The following is a 16150-nucleotide window of genomic DNA, read 5'->3' as shown; positions in this document are numbered from 1 at the left end:
TATTTTTTAATATGTTTCATTATTTTTGACAATCATCTAAGTTATTATTCTTTGAAATTTTGTGTCTATTATATAAGATAGATATATCAATTATTTTTTTTCTGTGTTTTTTTAGCAATTCTTCTCATATATATAAGTCAAGACGTGAACTTATGCCATGTTTCTCTCCAACAATTTTATATTATTGAAATCTCTCAACTCTTACCATTTATTTCCTTTCTTTCATTTCATCCATATTTCCCAATACGAGTGTGTATGGAAGACAAATTTATTTCCGCAGCATAAGTCATAAGCTCATCTTTCAAATTCTCCCACATTCCCTTCCCCGTCCAAACACTTGTCAATTTTTTTCTTCTTATAATCCTCCACTTTCTTGCAAAACTGCTCTTTTCTTTATGGCTAGAAATACCCATCAAAGATTTGCACGGGAGTCATGAAAACGCAAGATTTGTTGATCATTTTTATTTGTAGTTATCCTTTATTCAAACGTAGTGAAAGATTACTAAAGTAGTCATCAAGAGATTGTTGTCTTTGATGATATTAAAGATTATAAACCTATTAAAATATCAAAGACTTCATTTCTTCTAAGAACATTTTGGCCTTCGCATACATTAATGTCTGTTTACATCCTATACTAATAATTTTTTATTTGCAGACTCATAGGGATACAATGAAAGAATGGATGCAATTCCAAGAGAAAATACTTGATGCTGCACCTACTGACTTGCCACTCAAAGAACTGTCAACAAATGTCAATGAAAACCTAATCACAATAAACTGAGTAGTGTCCAGAGCCATGCCATGACTGACCATATATTTACTGGAAACCAAAATGCAACAGACATCTTCTTGTGTTCACCGATATTAAATTGTCAACAAATATGTCAATGAGAGTAGTGTCCAAAACCATCCACGGGATACCAAAACTCAACCATAGTAAATTGCACATCCTGCAATGTATTATTTTACATCATTTGACTTGCTTGTTATTTTATAAATGGAATTCAGGAATATATTTACTATTTGGTACAATGCTACTAAGACATAAATGGTTGATTAAGTTTGTTCAAAAGTTTTTTTTCTAATCCACAATCCATTATTAGATTTACAAATGACTCCAAAAAAAAAAAAACCTAATGTGAGAGTTATTGTGTAGAGTTATTCTGGCTCAGAGCCAATGAGTGGACAAAAATTGAAACTATCCATTTGATTTGTTCGGACAACTATGAAGAATTTGTCCCAACATTAATTAACATAAAGGAGTTATTCTCGAACGATGTTGTTCATTGGGTGGCTATTGCTATTAAAAAGAATGTTTTGTCTAGTTATCATTGCATTTAATTTAATCATAAGTATCTTTTCAGAAAAACAAGTGCCATATGTTTTCAGGAGGTGGACTTTGCGAGTTGTGGTTTGATAGTACATAGAGGATTCCTCTATTCATGTGGTGAAGTTTTTTTCCCCAAGAAACTTTTGACAAATATAAGCAGACTGACTTTTAAAAGAGTACGAACTGCTCACAACGTCATTCTACCTTGGACGACATTGTAGTGCCAGAAGTCGTATAAAATCTCAATAATCATTGTTTATCAAATTTGCGACCTCCAACAGTGGCGGGATTCTGAAGATTCAGTTCCTTTTTCTATGCCACCTTATTACTCATGTCATAGCTAGCCATCTTTAATTTAACTTATAAATGCTTTTAAAATATTAAATAATTGATATTTAAAAAATTATATATTTCTAAATGTCAACTTAAATGAAACTTGACATGCATAATCACTAACATGATATTTCATGATTCAATGACTAGATTTATGAAAATTATATTATAGAAAAAAATTATTAAATAAAGTAAATATTCAAGACTTATTTTATAAAACAGGAATCACTTCTCTTATCAAAAACATGTTTTAATTTTTTACAAGTATCGGGATAAGCTTGTCTAAGGATATCTAAGAAAGCACATTTTGTAACAAGGGATGGCTCATGGCCAGCAAAATAGTATTTTGTAAATAAGAGGGGGGAAAGAGCAATAGTGGAAGAGACATCATTTGTTAGAAGAAGAAAAAAGAACTAATAAATTCTATTCTTGATGTGAGTTTGTTACCTCCTTCGGATTGAAAAATCAGGTCATAGATCCATTCTCGATTGTTAACCGAAATTACAGGATGATTTGGATAAAAATAAATTCAATGAAATCAAATGCTGTGATTGACCACACATGCCAATCAATTCTTTTCGGAATGCGAAATCCCATCCTCATGATGGAATTTGCATTTTTAGTCCCACATTCATCTCACTGAAAATTAAAAAAACAACAAATAGTTTTACCAAAATTAGATTCAGCTTGAAGCCTTTGACTTTTATCTTACATACTATTGTAATACAACAAATTGCAAGCAGCTTAAATTTTTCATTCTCATAACGACCTATCAAATCCTAAATAAACAAAACCAATCAGTCAACTTCATCAATAAGACATGTAAATGGATATTATTTTACGTAGAAAATATGAAATCAGATAAATTTCATTAACAAGCTAGAATTAGGTGACTTCTTACACTGACTCCTTTCCCGTGAGGAACCTATCAAACATGTTCATTGCCAGGTAGAGTGTATAAGAGCTAATAATTTCTTTGCCCTGACATAGTTGTGGTGAAAAATATTTTAAGAGACAGAGAATCATGCAAATCAGAGAAGCTCAAAGAGCAAAGAATCACGCATCACAAACTACATTCAAAAAACTTAAAACCTATTGAACAGATATAATTAAAGTGGACCTGTGTGTAAAAAGCATTTAAAGGAACAAAGAGAATCATGCTGATCAGAGAAGCTCAAAACATTTAGAGGAGATATTTTAAGAGCAATTTTAAGTCATAAGCTCATTTTTCAAATTTTTCCACATTTCCCCCCTCAATGCATCCAAAAACATGTCAATTTTTGTTTTCTAATCCTCTACTTTCTTTGCAAAATTGCTCTTTTCTGTATGGCTAGAAATGCCCGTCAAAGACTTGCACAGGAGTCATGAAAGATGCAAGATTTGTCGATCATTTTTATATTCTGTAGTTATCTCTTATTTAAATGTAGTGAAAGATGACTAAAAGTAACCATCAAGTGATTGGTGTTTTCGATGAATTTTTTCCCCTAAAATTCAACTCGGATAGCTTTGATTTGCTACTTCATTTTTTCTACTTCCCTTGGCTCTTTTTTGGTAATCAGGTGCGAAGTTTGCATCCAATTCTTGGAATTCTTGATGGATCCATTGTTTGAGTGTTAATGTTGCAACTTCTATTTGGTAGTGGTTAAGCCTTTTTCCTCAAACATTATTGTTGATTACTCATGTATCTTATAAATGTTTTGTATTTTCCTGATATGATTATTGTTTATCCTTCGAGTTCTAGTTTAGTTTGCATTAGTTATCCCAAGTTGGAAGTGCTAGACGCTAGCACACACTTTCCAACTTTGGAAGGTACTAAAAATACTTAAATAACATTTAATTAGTTTTATGGTTGCTTAATTAGTTAGTTCAGTTGCTAGATTAATTAAATCCCTGGTATAGGTCAAAATGTAAAGATTGCTAATGAGTAGCACAAATATGAGTACCCATCATAACATGTAAAGATTGCTAATTAAATCCCTGGTATAGTTCAGTCAGTTCAGTTTGCTAATGAGTAGCACAAATATGAAAAGATTGAGCCAAAGAATGGAAGGAAATTGGACACATACAATTTGTTTAATTAACTAATTTATTTAAAATATCAGTACCCATCATAACATGGTTAAACTCTAATAATCTTTTGATCCATATTATGAGATTTCATGTGCTCACAATGAATATACATAGATTGAAAACTTAAGAAAATCTTTCGATGTATGCATTGGGGTTGGTTACTTGGTTATAAGTGGGTGAAATAAGCTAGATGTGACCGGGTAAAATCTCATTTTCTTCATTAATAAGGAGGTTCCTTGATGGGCTATCAGGAGACTTTGGTAGCCCATCAAAAGCCCAATTGGACCACTTGGAACACTAGGAGGTGTTGGAGGCCGAAAAAGAGCAGGCATTGGGGGTGGCGGCAAAATGGGGGATGATGCTAGGTGCACCCAACATTTAATGTGAAAGGTAAAAAATACTCCTTGGCTTGATTTAAAAGATTTTGGTCCACCTAGTACCATTTTACGCATTCCGTACACAAGAAAGCTGAGCTTCCATTTGCGTTGTCGCTATTCTTCTGCCCTCCGTTTGTGTCGCCGTGTCATTTTCGTTGGGCTTTGATCCTTCTTCTCCTCCATCGGCATTGTGGACGTGCAATGAAGGGACTTTTCCACCGTCAAGGTAAGCTTCATTTCCCCTTTAACGGTTGTTGCTTCCGTTGCTGGTTTTTAATTTATTACGGATGTAGTTGATCCGCATTTGATGTAGGAAATAGGTTTAGGCATACGAATGAAGTAGGAAGTAGGTTTGTGCATACGGATCAACTTGATCCGTATGAGGTTTAAGGATCAAGTTGTATGAGTCTTACGGATGAAGTTGATCCGTAAGCCTCATATGGATCAACTTGATTCGTATGAAGCTTATGGATCAACTTGATCTGTATGACCCCTTTTTAAAAAAAAATGTGAAATATGTATTTTTGTTTTGAAAAATGTTTCTTATTAGGATTTAGGGTTATTGTTGATAGTTTAGGGTTACTACTGATTGTTTAGGGTTAGTGTTAAGGGTTTCTATTATATTATGTTTGAATTGTTTGAACTAGTTGATATTGGTTTTAAATATTTCAGTTTACTAAGTTTGTATCGCTTAAAAAATGCTACATACGACTGACTTACGAGTTACAAGTAATAAACATCTGTGAAATCACTATCTTGAAATGTGAGAATAGTTTCAAATCATGGATTATATACCAAATATGTGTGTCATTAGAAAATATCAAAATTCCACACACAAGCACACATATAAGAATGTTAATGGCAGGCTACTGATAAAATAGGAACTTAAGAAATACACTAGATGTGATAACTTAAGAAAATCTTTCGGTGTATGCATTAGGGTTGATTAATTGGTTATAAGTGGGTGAAATACACTAGATATGACTGGGTAAAATCTCATTTTCTTCATTAATAAAGAGGTTCCTTGATGGGTTATCAGGAGACTTTGGTAGCCCATCAAAAGCCCAATTGAATCACTTGGAACACTAGGAGCTATTGGAGGCCAAAAAAGATCAAGCACTAGGGGTGGCGACAAAATGGGAGGTCCAGGTTGGCTAGACACAAATGGCAAGGGATCCGGTGGAGGCAAAGCTTGTGGTGGGGCCACTGGAATTGGTGGTGGTTTAAGTGATGCACCAAAACAGTTTTGTAGCAACTAGCAACAGCAGACTATGTAGAAATTGTCAAAACACTATTTGGAAATATGGTGAAATTTTGCATCTTGTTTAATTTCTCACCTTTTCCTCATTTAGCTTTACAAAAAAATGTTAGCAGCACTCAATTATTCTTGGGTCCAATCTGCAATAAGTTCAAAGTGATATGCACATGAAATTTCAATATAATGGAGAGTTGGAAAAAGAGTATAAAAAAATATATCGATGTTACTTCTCTAATACAGTAAATAAAAAAAGAAAAAAAAAGGAAAGTTAATTTTGCAATGTTATTTATATGGTGTAGGTCTTAATGAAGAGAAACATGTTACCAAATACCAACCAAGAAGATATGGTGTTACAGAGGCCATTGAAGAAATTGCCAAGAAGGGAAGGTGGTCCGGGCCATGAACCTGAAGGGCTTTGCTAGGTGCACCTAATATATTGCTTGTGCACCCAGCATCAAAATAAAATTCCAAAAATATCCTTAAGTGTTTTTTGTTTTTATGGATTACATAATTCGTATAGTTCATACAGATTACATGATCTGTATGAGTCATACGGATTACGTAATCCGTATGAGTTAATTCGTATGACTCATACGAATCACATAATTTGTATGAGTTAACTCATACGGATTACGTGATCAGTAAGTATTTTTTTTTAATTTTTTTCAATTAGCTAATCCATATGTTTTTTTTAATTTATTAATAAATTAATTTTTTTAATAGTAAATTTTTTTTACTTATAAAAAATATACATATTAAATAATTTGTATGAGTTATATCAAAATTAATTGTCACAAAATTTATTATTTAAATTTACATGCGCATTAAATATACATTATAAATTTTAGTGTTATATATAACAACACTATTTTATAACATAATTTGCCTATTAGTTTAGTTGGTTAGAACATCGTGCTAATAACCTGAAAGTCACATGTTTGACTCCTGTTTGGGCCATTAAATAAAAAAAACTTACGCTTACAGATTGGACTCATACGGATCAGCTAATCTGTAAGCCTCATACGGACTAGTTGATCCGTATCCCTTTTACAGAAGGGCAAAATGGGAAAATTATGCAGGGTGCACATAGCAATGCCCGAACCTGAATAGTCCTAAGGCCCAGGTCCTTCAGGGGGTGGTGGACTCATTCTTAGCTTTCAAGAACCTGTAAGCTACCAAACACAAACCTACTTACTACTGCTATGGATTTCTCACTCTCACTATATCACACTTAAATTGTCCTAAAGAAAAGGTAAGGCTAAGAGCTTTGACCTTCAGCAATATATATAGACAAATCCCAAAAATATTGAGTGGTAGCTATCTTGAAAGTTCTCAACAAAAAAAAAAGCTATCTTGAAAGTGGTGGCTGCCTCGTGTTCTTAAAACAAAGTTGAATCTAAATGTCAAACTCAGCTACAACAACTATTATTCAATCTACCCTTCTGTCTTGGGAGAGACATGAAGTATAAATGGCAACAAAATTTGACAATGTAATGTATGGAAAATTTGATAACTGAAACGGAGGGGGCATAAATGGAAAGTGTTTTGGTGCAGAAAAGTTAAGATATGATCATTATGATTAAACTTGATGTAGAATGGTAGTTGAATTCGGCCCATTCACGTTCCAGTGTCTCATCCCACACCAACTCAGAGCAATGATTTGACCAAATGAACCCCACATAAAGGGTATGATTTATGATGAGTTGGGAAAGGGAAAAAGGAGGCAATTCAAAAGAGGGAATGAAAGTAAGATGGCATAGATTGGATCTCCAATGTGACATTGTTGAATTCTCTCCACTGAAAGGTGTATATAGGTTATCCATAATCGTTTATTTAATAATATAACTTATTTCTTATAAATATGATCAGAGTATTGCATAATTTAATCGTGCAAACCATTGATGGTATCAATTCAACATCATTAAATTTGTATAGTTCAGAGAAAACCATAGACGTTTTTTTAAGCATTATATATTTAAAGGTTAACTCCATCTAACACAGTTTATTTAACAGTATTGCGTAATTTAATAATCTTACAAACCATTGGTGGTGCCAATTCGACATCATAGATTTTGTATTGTTCAGAAACAACCATAGACTTTTTTTAAGCATTGTATATTTAAAGGTCAAAGTTTGATAAAATTTGGTAGAAAATTAGTCTTCAAAAGCTAAAGAAAATTTCTCTGAAAAACACATAGTTCATAAAATTACGAATTGAAGCCAGAAACAAATATCAACTTATATAATCATTGATTTACGCGCGCATATAAAACAAACTTTACATTTCTTCCAACGAGAACCCATGTCACATCTTGGGTTTTCTTTTCTGATCCAGTCCAAGTCAAACGAACCATATAATTCCAATTTTACTTTTAGATTATATACCAGTACCACGTCCATCCAGTGATCCAAATGCAAACGTAGTATAAATGATTGATTTTTCTGATGTCCCCCCCCAAATCACAATCAACAAAATGGAAATATTTTACCAGTGCAACCAGGAACCATATCACTATTCATCGTCAAATGACAATCACAAGGCTTTCTTTAAACTAATGCACAAAAAAGGATAATAGAGAATCTTATGAATAAACCAAAAAATTTAAAAGAATGCTGTGTATAAGTACTGCACAGTTCACAGGCTTCTGGAAAGTAGAAATTAAATGGGAAAAAAATTAGGGAGAGATATAAATTGCCAATACTGTTCCCAAAACCTATTTATTAGATATTCATCTAACCTAATTAAACTTTGTAGTTCAAGAAGAAAAAAAAAATAAGATATACAAGATAGAGAATAAACCTTTGATCATTGAGAAAGAAATGGAAGCAGGAAAATACAATTTGGTTTACCTCCAATGCCTTTAGCAACTAGAGGACTGACATCAACTCAGCAACATTTGCAGCTTCATCATGAATACTTCAAAAAAATTGATTGGTGTTATACTACAAGAATATTTCTTTGACTCCCGACTCATTCCTATCTTTTTTGAGTCCTCCTTTGATGAATTTGATTGTATATGATGCTCATCACTTGCCATGTTTCTTCTTTCTCCTCGGCACGCCCACACCAGAAGGATCTACCAATGGGCCGGACCAGGTTTGGATATTTGCTTTAGGTTGTGAGAAGTTTGTAGAACTAAATGGAACATCAGGGGGATCAAAAACTGGATCCATGTGATGTGAAGAACCCAAAGGATAGCCTAGAGCTCCATCTTGGTGGGGAGGAGGAAACTTCTCACTCTTGCTCTTAGCATTTGAATGTGTGATCAGCCGTCGTCTCTGCAGTAAGAGCTGAACATTAACACTGTTCTATACGAATAGAAGCTGTAATATAACACAATTATCTTGGATAGCCCAAAAAATTCCACAAGGGGAGAATATACTTATACAACCAAGGCAACCAAATGCCACAAATCTAAAGCATTACAGAAGATGGTGTCAAAACAGTAACAACAGTTCAATCTGCACTTGATCAGTGGCAGTTGTGACTGTTGGCAAAATGTCTTTATTCAATTAATAATTAAACAGGAACACAAGGGAATATTGGGAGGAGCCTATATATCATTATAATATCCAAACCAAATTAAACTAACTTAATTTTCACACTAGTTTTCTGTCTATTATTACTAGTTTTCAGTTTTCGCACATTTTAAGACTTTAAGGGACAATGAAGCCTAAACTACTGCTCATGTTTGGAAATTTTCATGCCCACTGCCCAGGCAAAAGTAAAGAATTAAGAAGGACTGGATTTTCTAGTTTGAGTCATTTGAGGCAGCTAGAACAATTAAAGGTTAAAATTTTCCACCAAGACTTCTACAACAAAAATACAAGTTTTCACCAAGACAAAATCCACTCACAATAACCTCTTGCAAATTCTTCTAAATATGAAAAGTTGAAAACAATAATAACTGAATAAATTAATAACTTCTGAAAAAAGGACGATTCAACCTCTCAAATAAACATCCATAAAGATTGCATGCAGGCAAGTGAAAAATGAATAAGAAATGGATATTGTTAAGTTGAAATCTACACCATTGCTTCTAATTGATAAATTTAATAATTCATCACATTAATCATATAAGAAATAATTGCTGGAGTGAATTGGGTGCCTAATCAGACATACATCAATATTTGCTTGCAGTTCGGCATTGGCCTCTGGAACTGCAATTCCCCTCCCAACTCGCTCACGTGGACGAGATTTCTTGACACCATCAGCATTAGCTTTACCAGCTGCTCTCAATCTATAGTCAAGACATATTGAAATTAAATACTGAATTGTGTGCATTTTCATTGTCTTCTGAAAATATATATACTCTGCAGCCTCCAATATCATGAGATCGAGAAAATAAAGATGGAGAAGGATAACTAAATTACATGTTAAAGTTATATGGATGCCTAGCAACCTCCTCAATTAAATAAAGAAACATGAACATGATCAAAATCTAACCAACATGTATGCATTTCGGGAAACTTTTTAAGAAAATAAGGGTTTTATCAGACTGTTGATGAAACGATTATTTATATGTCAAAAGTAATTTAAGCCACCTCCTAGCTTCTTCATCCCGTAGCTTTGCATCCATCTCCTTGCTGGGAGGATATTTTGGAAGGCTAGAGGGCTCACAAGCATATGGTTTTGTTGTGAAGAACTGCAAAAGAGAACCAAATGGCTTTAAATTCGGACCATTACGTACAATTAGTGAAAAGCTTTAAGGATTGCAAGTACAATCTTCATCCTCTCAAATTTAAATTATATACAATTGACAACATATGCCACTATAGCTATCACTGTTATTTCCTACGACTAAGAAGCAACCCCATTTCTAGTGCAGTATAGAGTTATAAGCAGCTGTTCTAGTGCATCACACGATATTTAAACTATGTTGTTTCCAATTTATTCTTTCTCCATCGTATGTTCTGTTCTGGTTGAGTAACGATAGAAAGGAATAAAAGCAATCCAACTTATCAAACAATGCCTCTGCTAATATATTGTGAATATATATTCATGGTTCTTGCATTGGAATATAAGTTAGGACAAATTAAGAATAATATTTAAATATGACAAAAAGTATCTTGTTATGCAGTTGTAGCATGCCCATATAAAAAAGTATGATAAAAGCATAAGAAATTAGGTGATTTCACAACATTTAGTCAATTCAATTATTATCTTACTTCACTATGCAATGCAGCAGTGGCAGTCAAACGTTCATCTGGATTGATTGCGAGAAGGGTATCCATAAGTGGCAGAGATGATGGAGGAAAATCTTTATATGTCTCTGCAATGCATCGCTTGTATGATTGTTGGGGCTTAAAAATGGTAGCATGAGGCAACTTTGACTTTTTCCAATATTCATCAGAAGGAGAACCACATAGTTTGAATATCTTGTGTAGCTGCTCCACCTACAACACATAAGGATGCTAATTATAGAAGTAAAATCCAAAGCACAAATTTCACAATCAAGTAGCAGAAAATTGAGAGGCCATGGACAACAAAATCTTGCACCTTAGACTAGTAAACTGAATACACATTATGCCCTTAAAAGATGCAACTATAGACCCTATATAATGTATCCATCATAGATTACCTCTGTTCGACCAGGCATAATAGGCTTTCCAGCCAACAATTCAGCAAGAATGCAGCCAGCACTCCAGAGATCCACTCCTACACTATATTCAGTGGCCCCAAGAAGAAGTTCTGGAGGTCGATACCATAAAGTAACCACTCTACTGGTCATAGGGTGCTTGTGATTAGGATCAAAGAAGGAAGCTAATCCAAAATCACCAATCTTGAGAATTCCATCATTGTCAATAAGAAGGTTCGACCCCTTTATATCACGATGCAGCACATGACGGTTGTGACAATGTTCCAGTCCAGAAAATAACTGATGCATGTAACATTTTACCTAAAATAGCCAGATACGAGCATATAAAAAGGGACTACCTCCAGAAGCAACCAAAAAAAGAAAAAGATTCTGGAATCATATATTTCAAACAAAACAAGAGCATGCACTCAAGGTGAATACACCAATACCTGAGACTCTGTGAACTTGATTGCTGGGTTTGTGGCAAGTCCAGCCAAATCATGCACCATGTATTCAAACACAAGATATAAACTGCATGACATTCTAGAAGTCACTAAGCCTTCCAGTTTGATGACATTGGGATGATCCAAACGCCGGAGAATCAAAATCTCTCTGGCCATGAACTTGACACTCTCAGGCTCTAAATTGTCAAAACGGACCTTCTTTAGAGCAACAATTTTCCCCGTTAAAGTATCCCTAGCTTTGTAAACATTGCTGTATGTACCTTGCCCAATCTGATTGAAAGATAACAGAAGCATCAATAAGAGATTTAATAATAGCCAGGCAAGTCGCCAGGAGAAATAACTTTTAGACATTTTGATGGAAGGCTTTTCAATTTTAATCACAAACCCCACCAAATAAAATAAAAAGTCTAAAATCCACATTACTACTTTTAGGTGTTGCCATAGCTTGCACTCAAAAAACTATACAACATCAACAAAAAGTCATTTTTTAGAGCCAAACCCCTCATACTACGTTAAAACTCCAAAGAGAAACACAATAACATCAACATCCTCCATTCAAGGAAAGGAGCAATGAAGAACATAAGAACAGCTCAACATTGTCAAAAAATCAAATCTAGACATCAAGACCATATCAGAATTCAGCAACATCACCAAACCAAAATTGGAAACAAAATTAAGTGTACTATTCATCGAGTTCTAGATGCTCTTTACCTTATCAATCTTCTCAAAAGTGTCGGCCCTCCGAGGGGTCAATCCATTGATAGCCTCACCAGCAACCTTAGAGAGCCAAGAGGGCCACCCTGCTGCAACCTGCTCACCATGAACATGGTTAGGAGGATTGCTCAACCTCGGATTCGGCTTCGAAGATCGCCTCCTCTCTCCCCTTGCCCTTGTCCTCCTCTCCTCTCTTCCACCCTCCTTCTCAATGTTCTCATTCTCAACAACCTCTCCTCTACCCTCCTCCTCAGCTTTTGCCTCTCTCACTTCCTCTCTCCTCTCCTCCCTCGAAGCCTCTCTTCCAAACGCACACCCCATCTCTCAAAATTTCTCATTTACTCCCCCCACTTGCACCAACCACATTTTCCCTCAATTTCTCACCATCCAATCACCCCCCAAAATCCCTCTCCCCTCCAAAAACCCTAATCATAAATCTCCAAAAGCTGGACTGTGCAAACGCTAATTCTAAAGACCCTAACTTTGGCAGACAAAAGTGAGAAAGCAATGATTTTGAAGACACCCCACAATTTGTGGTGCAGTCAAAGAAAATAAGACCACTGTTTCTTTTTTTTTTTTTTAAGGTGGGTCTTTTTTAAAAATAAAAAAAAAATCTCCTTTTGGGACTGTGATATGGAGGAAGATCAAAGTTGAAACAGTTATGGTTGAAGTTGAGTCTTACCAGATTCAAGGATCAGTGAAAAGAAAAGAAAAGAATGTTTTAGAGAGAGAAAAAAAAATGTGAGGGTATCTTCCTTTATTTTTCAACTTCTCTCTCATACTCATAATGGTTTCTGTATTTAAGTTTGACTCGAGGAAGAGCCAAAGGTAGCAAAGACCTGTACCTATAATAACCCAGTTATGGGTGAGGTGTGTCAATGTCTCTATGCCCACTTCAGTTTTTTTTATTTTTTACCCTTTTTAACCCTTTCAGAGTACTGAGTTTGTATCAAGTTGAAGAAGCTTCCATGATAGTGTCCAATCAAAGCAAGACACAAAATTCAGGTTCAAGTACCATGAAGATGTTTGTGTTAACTATAATTACATTTCATGATGGTTTATTTATTTATTTTTATTTGTTATTTTTTTTCTTTACTTGCTTGCATGAGGTAAAAATATTATTGGTGTAGTTGGAGAACGGTGGAGGTAGAACTAGGAAGGTACGTAGTGTTGTATGTACACCTGATCAGTTAACAGTTATTATGTATTGTATTGTAGTACTTCGTTACATTTTTTTTTGGGGCCTGTTTTGGTGGTTTTTCACTTACTTGGAGGTTGGAACATTGCTTTCAGGAAGAAAATGGGATTGTGAAGTTGGTCAAGATTTATGATAAATAAAAAAAACAGAGGAAGATTAAAGCATGTGCTTGATTAATAGCATCAATAAAGATAATATATTTCTCACTGCATAAATCTTACTTATATGTTTATGTTTTGGATTATAAGATTGTTGTTTAAGAACAAATTTATTTAGCCACTACTTTTGAATCAATATTGAGTAGAATATTTAGTGAGACAGAATATTAGTGAGTAATTAAAATCATGCATTCATCAATTTTTTTTACTAGTCTTAAACACAATTATATGGATTTATTTAGAGAGAATAAATGCATTTATGCATAAGGATAATGTAGAGAAAAAGAAGAAAACAACTTTTCTTTTCTTTTTTGTTTGTTTATATCCCATTACCAAATATATATATATATATATATATATATATATATATATATATATATATATATTAGTACATACACTTTTTAAAATAAAATATTGAACACATTAAAGACAAACTATATTTTAGTCTTTATAAATATATTTAAAGATTAAATATACTTTTTAGTCCCTATAAATCTACTAATAGTCTAATATTCATTTTTAGTGTCTAAAAAATAAATAATTTTCTTTAGTTCCACATGTATGAAAGTATGCCATGCGTAGTCCTTATCTCCATAAATGAGATACCAAAATGAGCTAATTTCTATTTCTATATAAAATGAGATGATTTTTGTGAATGACAAGAACTGATTTTACTATATTTTCATAAATAAGAAATTAAAAGAAAATATTTTTTTAATAAACTAAAAACAAATATTATCATAGACTAAAAATGTATTTAATCCTATAACTAAATTTGGTTTTAACTAAATTTTAAAAAATAATTTTATTCATCATAAATTATAATTTTTGAATGATTCTATTATTGTTTATTAATGATATGACATGTATCTAAATGAATTGCATCACTTTTCTTTTTCTTTTTCTTTTTTTTTTTACCAAGATGAATGGCATCGCATACTACTTTAGGATAATTGTTTGAAATATAAAATGCCTAATTGCCTATGACACCTTTCCACTAAGTGGTGGTAAGATTTTTTTTAAAAGATTAAAATTAACTAATAAATAAAATTTAATTTGACCACATTCTTTCTGAAGAATTTATAATTATATTAATAATTTATACTTTATTATATATTTTAAAATTTTAATTATTAATCTTTAATGAATACGTAATTATGAATTTTTTTTATAAAAATAAAAATAATATATCCCTAGTATCCTACTTCAAAACAACTAAATTCTCCGCTCCTAATTAAGAGGCATATAAAGTATAAACTCACCACCACCCCTTCTAACCACAATAGAAAGAGTGTAGTGCCAAACACGTCCAATTTAAATTGACAGAATAGGAATGTCTAATTGTACTGTCTTTAATTATGCATCTAATAATCACCCACCATGAAAATGAAAGCTCATACATCTACCCTAGCATTGCTTTTCAGGAGGAATATATTTCCCTCTTTTAATTTTTAATAGAACAAGCTTCTATTTACAGTAATCCCAACTTTTTCAATCATGGATCCAATTTTAAAATATTTTTAGATTTATTTTTAAAATAAAAAATTATTTGTATATTTAATTTTTAATTTTAAAAAAAGCACCTTATATTTATTAATGATTTTTTCTGATACCGTCATCATTTATATTATTATCATTGACATCAGCACTCTCATCACCACGATCATTAACATCGTTATTATTATTATCATTAGTATCATTGATCTCTTTCATGAACATTACCACGGACACCACCTCATTAGTATTATCATTGTTACCATTGTATCCTTAAACTAATTTTAATTAATATGATAGAAAATTTTTATTTTTTTTGTAAATTAAATATTAATATAAATAAAAACTAATTATTATTTTAAAAAATTAAAAACCTTTTAAGGAAACGCTTATAACTAAAAATCACTCAAAACAAACATTTAGTTAATGGCAATACACAAAAAAATAGATATTTTTTTTAAAAAAAGTAACAATGGAAGAGAAGACTACATTAATTAGACTCAAAGTTTATCCACATATTTTTTTTTATCTTAACCCTTCAATTTATCAGGGAAAATAAATCCTAACTTATCCAAAATTTGGCTAAAAAATAAATAAAATTTAACCAAAAATTATTTCTATCAAAAACTAAACTCAAATATTACTCAAACAATCTAATTTTAACTTCCACCTATTAACTACTTATATACAATCATTTTACTTGCGTACCTTCAAAACTTTCAAATTATATAATGATGTTATATAATGGTTTCTCAAAAAACAATAACTTCATATTTCTAAAATAAAAAGTATGAAATTAACACCAAAATGAGTCCAGAAAATTATTCGTAAGAGTCAAAGACTGACCTAGACTACACCTCTTTTATATATATTATTATTAGTTTTTTTTACAAAATATTATTATTATTAGTTGAAAGGCACTATCTATTTGTTTGCCTTTTTATTTTTTTAGGTAAGAGGTTCAATTTGATAATATTACAACAATATTTCTTATTATACATTGTACATTTAAATTTATCAGATTCTTAACCAATAAAAATATTTATTGTCTATTTTTTAAGATCTTTGTTTTTATATTTATAAATCTCATATTTTCTATCAATAAGTAATATAAAATATGAGTAGACGTATCCAATGCCATGTTATCATAAATGAGGTAGCTATTACCGATCGCT

The 16150-nt window shown here is 32.4% G+C and overlaps 1 protein-coding gene across 1 annotated transcript; it reads right to left on the bottom strand.

The window, feature by feature from the left end:
- Positions 1–7960: 7960 nt before the first annotated feature.
- Positions 7961–12945, bottom strand: LOC114388327 (probable serine/threonine-protein kinase At1g54610). The gene is made up of 7 exons (XM_028348748.1): positions 12123–12945; positions 11397–11681; positions 10951–11268; positions 10538–10765; positions 9914–10014; positions 9492–9609; positions 7961–8647 (listed from the first exon to the last, which is right to left on the bottom strand). The coding sequence occupies exons 1-7, from the start codon at positions 12444–12446 to the stop codon at positions 8396–8398; spliced, it is 1626 nt and encodes a 541-aa protein (XP_028204549.1). The 5' UTR covers positions 12447–12945; the 3' UTR covers positions 7961–8395.
- Positions 12946–16150: the final 3205 nt, after the last annotated feature.

Source organism: Glycine soja, chromosome 15, assembly GCF_004193775.1.
Source record: "Glycine soja cultivar W05 chromosome 15, ASM419377v2, whole genome shotgun sequence".
Lineage (NCBI taxonomy): Eukaryota > Viridiplantae > Streptophyta > Magnoliopsida > Fabales > Fabaceae > Glycine > Glycine soja.
The sequence above is the reverse complement of the archived record's forward strand: the minus strand, read 5'-3'. Positions and strand labels throughout refer to the sequence as shown.